Source organism: Thalassophryne amazonica, chromosome 2 (genome assembly GCF_902500255.1).
Source record: "Thalassophryne amazonica chromosome 2, fThaAma1.1, whole genome shotgun sequence".
NCBI classification, from domain to species: Eukaryota; Metazoa; Chordata; class Actinopteri; order Batrachoidiformes; family Batrachoididae; genus Thalassophryne; species Thalassophryne amazonica.
In genome coordinates, this window is record NC_047104.1 from 93,557,709 (window position 1) to 93,566,075 (window position 8,367).

The window sequence follows — 8,367 nt, forward strand, 5'->3', positions numbered from 1 at the left end:
GGACTGTTGAACAACTGAAGTCGTACATAAAGCAAGAATGCGAAAGAATTCCACCTACAAAGCTTTGACAATTACGGAAAAATCACAAAAGCCCTGGACCTGACGGGATAAGTGGGGAATTTTATAAAGCATTTATAAAAGAACTCACCTCAATATTATGTGACGTGTTTAACTATGCTCTAAAAGAAGGGGACCCACCAAAAAGCTGGTCTGAGGCTATAATATCAGTAATTCATAAGGAAGGAAAAGACCAGAAAGAGTGTGCATCTTATAGGCCCATTAGTTTATTAGGGAACGATGTCAAACTTCTAGGTTCAATTTTAGCAAAGCGAATACAACTATATATTGGAAAACGTATTAATCCTGATCAAACAGGCTTTATAGCCAGACAGCAAGGTCCAAACAATATCAGAAGAGCTTTAAATATCCAATCCACTGCCAAAAAATCTGACCATTTAATATTTAAACTATACAATGGAAAGATTTGGATTCAGCCCTACTTTTATCAGTTGGATTAATACTATAAACAGAGATCCAATTTCAAGAATTCGAATTAATGGTTACTGTTCTGAGTTTTTCAAGGTAAAACGGGGAGTGAGGCAGGGCAGCACAGTCGCTCCAATTTTGTTTGCTCTCAGCATTGAACCATTGGCAGAATGGATAAGGATAAATGATCAAATAGCCGTTATTATAGATAAAGGAGGCATAGAGCATAAAATATCTTTATTTGCTGATTATATACTTTTGTACATAAAAAAATCCATTACATTCTATTCCCCCGCTCATGCACTGTCTTGGCAAATTTGGTGATGTATCTGGTTACAAGGTAAATAAGGAAAAATCTGAGGCTATGATGATTTCAGGACAATGGCCATGTCAATTAAACTCTAATGTTAAATTTAAATGGTCAAAGGAGGGCTTCCGATACCTGGGAGTTATCTTAACACCCGACACATCAAAACTTTACAATTCAAATTATGGAAAACTAATATCCCAAGTCAGAAGTGATCTAGAGAAGTGGCAGACACTCCCTCTGTCTCTTATAGGCCGGATAGAAACTATAAGGATGAATGTGTTGCCGCGATTTCTTTTTCTTTTTAATTCTCTTCCAGTTACAGTGCCTCATACCACTTTCAAACTCCTGGACAAGCTTTTAACTAAATTCATTTGGCAAAACAAACGCCCCAGGGTGAGACTCAAAGTTCTTTGCTCCCCAAAAGGTAAGGGTGGCCTAGCCCTTCCACATCTTAAAAGTTACTTTTGGGCTGCTTAGCTAAAAGCTGTGGTCACATGGTGTAAATCAGATACTGACACAAGATGGTTTCAGTTAGAGCAGAGTTCAGTTTCAGATAGGCCAATATCAGCTCTTTTATTTATGGAGAGAAAACAATGGAAGAAACTTAAAATTCTGAATGAATGGATCACATTTACTTTAGCTGTGTGGGAGAAAGTTAGGAAACAATTTAAATTACCCTTAGCTTTGTCTAGAGCTTTAGAAATAACAAATATAGCAGATTTTTTGCCCGCGAGACAAGACGGTGGCTTTAGTAAATGGGCAGACAGAGGACTAAAAATGATAGGTCAATTGTTTTCAGGAACAACCCTCAAATCATTCTCCCAGATACAACAAGAATTTAATATTCCAAGTAACAGCCTTTTCAGATTCTTTCAAATACATCATTATCTTGAGAAACACAAAGAATTTGAACAAATTAAAGCTCATCCAACAGATTTTGAACAATATTAAAAAATACAGAAGAAAATAATATCAGTTTTATACAAACTCATGTATTGAACTAGACGACAGTACATTAGATACGAAGAATAAATGGGAATTGGAACTTAACACTATAATAGAGGACATAGACTGGGAGAAATCATGGGAGGATTGGCACAAATGTTTAAGCAGTCCAAATTGGAGAGAGTTTAGCTGGAAATTAAGACTTAGACTTTTTAAGACATCTACTGTTTTGGCCAGCTATAACAACAACACCAGTGCCCTCTGCTGGCGAAAGTGTGGACAAATTGGTGAGTTTTCGCACATTTTTTGGGAGTGTCCAATGCTAACTGTTTATTGGGAACAGGTGACTAAAGAAATGAAAAGATTTTGGATCTTAATACACCAGTTAATATTTCACTAGTTATGTTGCTTGGTACAATACCTGGAGTTTTGGATAAGGACAAAACATACATGCTAAGAGTGCTTGCGTTAATAGCACATAAAATCATCACCATTAACTGGCTCAAACCATTTCCACTGACACTGGAACAATGGACTCAAAGACTGAGATCTGTGAACTGTATGGAAGACATCACTTCAATACTAAGACTTAAGAGAGACATACTTAAGGAAATGGTCATCTGTAATCACCTATTTTGAGATTTTGGGAATTTAGAGTGCACTGATGCCTATTTATTTTCTTTTTTTAATGCTATTTCTCTTTTTTTTTTTTAAACCATGTCTATAATAACAAATGGCAAGTGTAATTTTGTCTTTGAAAGTGTGTGACTATCTGTCAAGGAATTGTTTTAATAAAAGTAAAAAAAACAAACAAAAACAAAACAAAAACAAAGCTTTGACAATTAGTGCCATCAGTTTCCAAATGTTTATTGAGTGTTGTTAGAAGGAAAGGGGATATAACACAGTGGTAGACATACCACTGTCCCAGCTTTTTTGAAATGTGTTGCAGGCACCCATTTCAAAATGAGCAAATATTTGCACAAAAACAATAAAGTTTATCAGTTTGAACATTAAATATCTTGTCTTTGTGGTGTATTCAGTTGAATATAGGTTGAAGAGGATTTGCAAATCATTGTATTCTGTTTTTAAATTACATTTTACACAACCTCCCAACTTCATTGGAATTGGGGTTGTAAAAAATGTGACAACATCTTGAATGGATGCTGTGTGGGAGGGCTGCAGGTTTGGACCAAGACAACTGGATACAATACTTTAGATAATGATGACAGTGAAGAAGATTCTGATGAGAATGGCAGTGATGGTGAAATGGAGTAAATGATAACTGTTTTTTTTTGCATATTTAATAATAAAAAACCATAAATACTGATGAGAGTATTAAAAGTCAGTTGCATGCTTTGTGTTTTTTCTTTTTTAAAATAACATACACTTGATACATGTTGATATTTTGGGGCAGGGGTATCCACTAAAGCGCAACATTCACGTTTGTGAAGGTTTGTGTTATTTAGGGCTTTCATTTGCCAACATTTTCAGACCCACCCCAGGTGTAATATTGATTACATGGCCTCTTCATTTTCTGTGCAGCTCTGCCTCTCCTGTGTGCGAGACGAGATGAACTGCTCATGTTCCTGTACAGCTTGCGATAAAACAGAAATGGGTTTGAACGGGAAACAATTTCTCCGCTTCCTGGGACTGAAATATAAGCACATGTGTATCGCGGGGAAGTCTTGTTCCCGCGAGATGTCAGGCCGCCTGGAGAACGCAAACGGAGGGATTCGTTTGTCGATACGCAGACGGAGCTCCCGTTCACGCATCAATAATTTTAAACTCTAATTTATTGTCTTACTGTTGCTCGAAAGATATGCTTATTATACCAGTTTAACTAAGACTTGTCAAATGACGTGAGCCATATTAACTTAAAAATATGTTGATTTAAAAAAAAAGACTTTCGAAATAGACTACAGTTGGTTAAAATGGCTCAAATTTGTCATCGGTTCACAGAATATAATGGGTCACTGAATTTGTTGTAACATCATAATGTGACGAGAACAACAGCTGCTGGTGCTGAGAACGCGACGATGTTCATGAAGCTAAATGTAATGGGTCTGCATTCAGCTCGCAGAAGTAGAAGGTGAAGCAACGGCATGTGTTCGTGGAAACAATACCCGCGTAGTAATGATCGCTGCCCGCCGCCTCCATGCCATGATGTCCGTTCCCGCCAGTGGAGGGCTGTTCCGTTTTCAAGGTGCCGGCAAACTCGGACGGATGTCTGACACGCAGATGTCGAAGCATGGATGAGGTGTTGTTCTGGTTCGCCAGAGTACGCCTACAGAGCATACACAGGAGCGACTCATCGTCGATGGTTCTAAAAAAGTTCCAAACAACACTTCTTCTACGAGCCGCCATCTTAGAGATCGACACCCAGGACTGATCTGCTTCGAAGCATCCGGGTCCCGTGACGTCTGCGTTACGATTCGAAACTTTTTTGTTCCGCCCTTCTTCAGCTTGGTGGAACTTTATTTAAAAAAAGCATGTTCACAGCATTAAGTTCAAATCACGATGACAAGTAGATATAATTTTTATATTTACAATCATGAAAGAGAAAAACCAAGCCTATGTAACTTAAATAAAACCAAATATGGGATTTACTTATTTGAATATTAGATGACACAAATTATAAACGGTAAATTGACTGCATTTATATAGCGCTACCCATCTGCATTAGAAGCTCAAAGCGCTTCTCACACACACACACATATACATACATATATACACATATACATACATATATATATATATATACACACACACGATTCATAAATCACAGATAGGAACAGATGTGCTTTATCAATCTGGATTGAAGCATTTTTTTTAAAGAACATTCCCACCCTAATTCTTCATCCAGACCCACCTCATATTTTCCTGAAAATTACTGAAATTCATTCACTTTTTTGAAATCCTGTTAACATCTCAACAAAGGGATATGGAAAAGCATAACCTCTGAGCATAAATAAGGACGACATTAAGATACAAACTTTATGGTTTATATTCAAGTTAGATCCCATTCTTTCACCAATTTAACTATACGTTGTTGGTTCACTCGATTTTGAACAATGCTGCTAAAAACTCAAGCAACAGAACATTAGCAGAGATAAAATTCTATAGTGGTCTGAGTTTGTGGATAGATGCTTATTTTTAAAACCATTTGTACCACAAACATCTACATGGATGGACACCATCGAGTCTTAAATGTACAGTGAGGCAAATAAGTATTTGATTCCACTATCGATTGTGCAAGTTTTCTCACCTGCAAAGAATGGCGAGGTCTGTAATTTTTATTGTAGGTACATTTCAACTGTGAGAGGCCGAATCTAAAAATCAGAAAATCACATTGTATGATTTTAAAATAATTAATCTGCATTTTGCATGAAATAAGTATTTGATACAATAGAAAAACAGACCTTAATATTTGCTACAGAAAATTTTGTCTGCAATTACGGAGGTCAGATATTTCTTGTAGTTCTTGACCAAGTTTACACACACTGCAGCAGGGATTTTGGTCCACTCCTCCCTACAGAGCTTCTCCAGATCTTTCAGGTTTCGAGTTTCAGCTCCCTCCAAAATTTTCTATTGAGTTCAGGTCTGAAGACTGGCTAGGCCACTCCAGGACCTTGAAATGCTTCTTACGGAGCCACTCCTTAGTTGACCTGGCGATGTGTTTGGGGTCACTGTCATGCTGGAAGACCCAGCCACGACCTATCTTCAATGCTCTTACTGAGGGAAGGAGGTTGTTTGCCAAAATCTCACGATACAGTACGACCCCATCCATCCTCCCTTCAATAAAGTGCAGTTGTCCTGTCCCCTTTGCAGAAAAGCACTCCCAAAAATGATGTTTCCAGCGCCATGCTTCATGGTTGGGACGGTGTTCTTGGGTTGATCTCATCCTCCAAACAGTGAGTGGAGTTGATACCAGAAATCTCTATTTTGGTCTCTTCTGACCACATGACCTTCTCCCATGCCTCCTCTGGATCATCCAGATGGTCACTGGCAAGCTTCAAATGGGCCTGGACATGTGCTGATTTGTGTGCCCTGCAGGATTTTAAACCATGACGGCGTAGTGTGTTACTAATGTAATCTTTGCGACTGTTGTCCCAGCTCTCTTCAGGTCATTGACCAGGTCCACCGTGTAGTTCTAGGCTTTCTGAGAATCATTCTTACCCCAACTGAGGCGAGATCTTGCATGGGGCCCCAGACCGAACAAGACTGACAGCCATCTTGTGTTTCTTCCATTTTCTAATAATTACACCAACAGTTGTTGTCTTCTACCAAGCTGCTTGCCTGTTGTGCTGTAGACCATCCCAGCCTTGTGCAGGTCTACAATTTTGTCCCTGGTGTCCTCAGACAGCTCTTTGGTCTTGGCCATTGTGGATAGGTTTGATTGTGATTGACCTCTCGCTCACACTGCCTCCGGTGTTACCATTGCGGGGTACGGATGCGGGACCCGCAGAGAATCCAAGTCTTTAAAAAGATACAAACCTCTCTCAGTGGCCATGGAGCTCTGCGGCTGCGGTTACCGAGACCCTGCGACGCTGCGGATTTTTCCACAAGCAGTCTATCCTTGCGGGCTGCTGGAGCACTCCGCATCAAAACAGCGAGCGTAGTCTCTGGACCTGTTGCCGGAGTTGGCTGCAGCTCTGCACAGCAGACGGGGGTGGTGTGAGTGGCCCGCTGCGGCATTTACCGAGCCCGCAGACTGGTTAAGCGCATCGGAGGCAGTGAGAGCAAGGCGTTTGTGTGTGAACAGGTGTCTTTTATACAGGTAATGAGTTCAAATAGGTGCAATTAATACAGGTAAAGTGCAGAATAGGAGGGCTTCTTAAAGAAAAAGTAACAGGTCTGTGAGAGCCAGAATTCTTGCTGGTTGGTAGGTAATCAAATACTTATTTCATGCAATTAAATGCAGATTAATTATTTAAAAGTTATACAATGCAATTTTCTTTTTTCTTTTTTTTAAGATTCTGTCTCTCACAGTTCAAGTGTACCTACGATAAAAATTACAAGCCTCACTGTATATCTAAAACAACGTAAAGTAATTAGGCAAATACCAACATGCAGCTATAGCAGTGGTGGGGCTATCACCACCCAGGACTGCTGTTTTGAAGATCTGCATTATAAATAAAAATGTTTTGGGTTGCGTGGAGGGGGTTCCCATTCTGTGACCCCCTCCAGATGGTTGGTGGTCTTGGTTGGATGGGTCCATGCCCACCTGTTGACTCTGGTGCTATGGATTTAGCCTCAAAAGGCACAGTGCTGTCCCACCCTCTTTGCAAAATGTGGCACCATTTGTTGTCTGGCCCATGCTTGGTTCATCAGATGCTCCAGTATGCAGGGTGGTTTGGCATGCCTGTTTATGCTGTGCCTGCCCCAGACACCCTGTGGTCAATCCCATAGATTGTATGGTCACTCCATGCTTGCTGGAGGTGTGCAGTAATGATCCTCAGGTTGCCTGTTTTCACCAGAGATGAATGGAACTCTCTGCCTGTTGTGCTTGGGCTGTTTCCTGTGTCCCCTTAAGCCCCACCTACAGTTTGGCAGCAGTGGCATTGATGCAACTCCTCACATTTATTCACTTCATCATACATCTCTTATCACTCTGCCCATACATTTCTCTCTCTCTCTCCAATTTTGTTTGTGTTTGTCACTGTCAGTTGTGTTATGTTATGTTACTGCTTCATTTTCTATTTTTTTTGGTGGGGGGGGGTTTGCAGTGGGCATCAACAACAGCTTGTTGCAATGCAGGCAACAATGGCCTTGATGGCCACCAGACCTAGCCTTGAATGAATGAATGGATTTATTCGGCACACACACAAATCCGAAAGAACAGAAACATACCAATAATATGAATGTTATATAAATAAGCCTGTGAGTCCGAAAGGGTGTGGGCAGAAGCAAAGCTTATCAACGCCCACCCCTGCTAGAATGAGTCCAACAATTATAACAGTCATAACAACATATACACAAATTCACAACACACTACATATCAACACAGACATACACTTCAATATTCAATTACATTTCAATTCATGTATAAGTATGTTATGTATAAAGCGCCAAATCACAGCAAACTTGGCCCAAGTCACTCCATATTAACCCTGCCGACCCCCAGAGCAAGCACTAGGCAACTGTGGTGAGGAAAAACTCCCTCTTAGGAAGAAACCTCAAGCAGACCAGGCTCTAGGGCAGGGGTGGGCAATGAAGGCCGAGACACTGCAGGTTTTCCTTGCAACCAGTTACCTCAGCAGGTGGTTGCTGATGAACTTCTCCCTTGAACATAAACACCTGATCGTCAATGAAATCAGCTGCTGAGACACCTGATCATGAATGAAATCACCTGCTGAGGTGATTGGTTAAAAGGAAAACCTGCAGTGTCTCGGCCCTTCATGGCACATGATTGCCCACCCCTGCTCTAGGGGGTGACCATCTGCTTGGGCCGTGCATATATACCTGTATACGTACATACATACACACACATTATATACATATATACACACACATATACACACTCACATATATACCTATATACATGCCCACTAACACATAAATATACACTACATATATATACACATACATACATTTATACCTACACATACATATACATACCCCTACAC

At 40.2% G+C, this 8,367-nt stretch overlaps 1 protein-coding gene across 1 annotated transcript in view; it reads right to left on the minus strand.

The window, feature by feature from the left end:
* The window catches only part of LOC117527254, a 35,380-nt gene extending 31,238 nt beyond the window's left edge, over positions 1–4,142 (minus strand). Inside the window, exon 1 of the mRNA XM_034189493.1 lies at positions 3,865–4,142. Within this exon, the coding sequence (XP_034045384.1) occupies positions 3,865–4,105 (241 nt within the window). The 5' untranslated portion in view covers positions 4,106–4,142. The remainder of the gene's footprint in view (positions 1–3,864) is intronic.
* Positions 4,143–8,367: the final 4,225 nt, after the last annotated feature.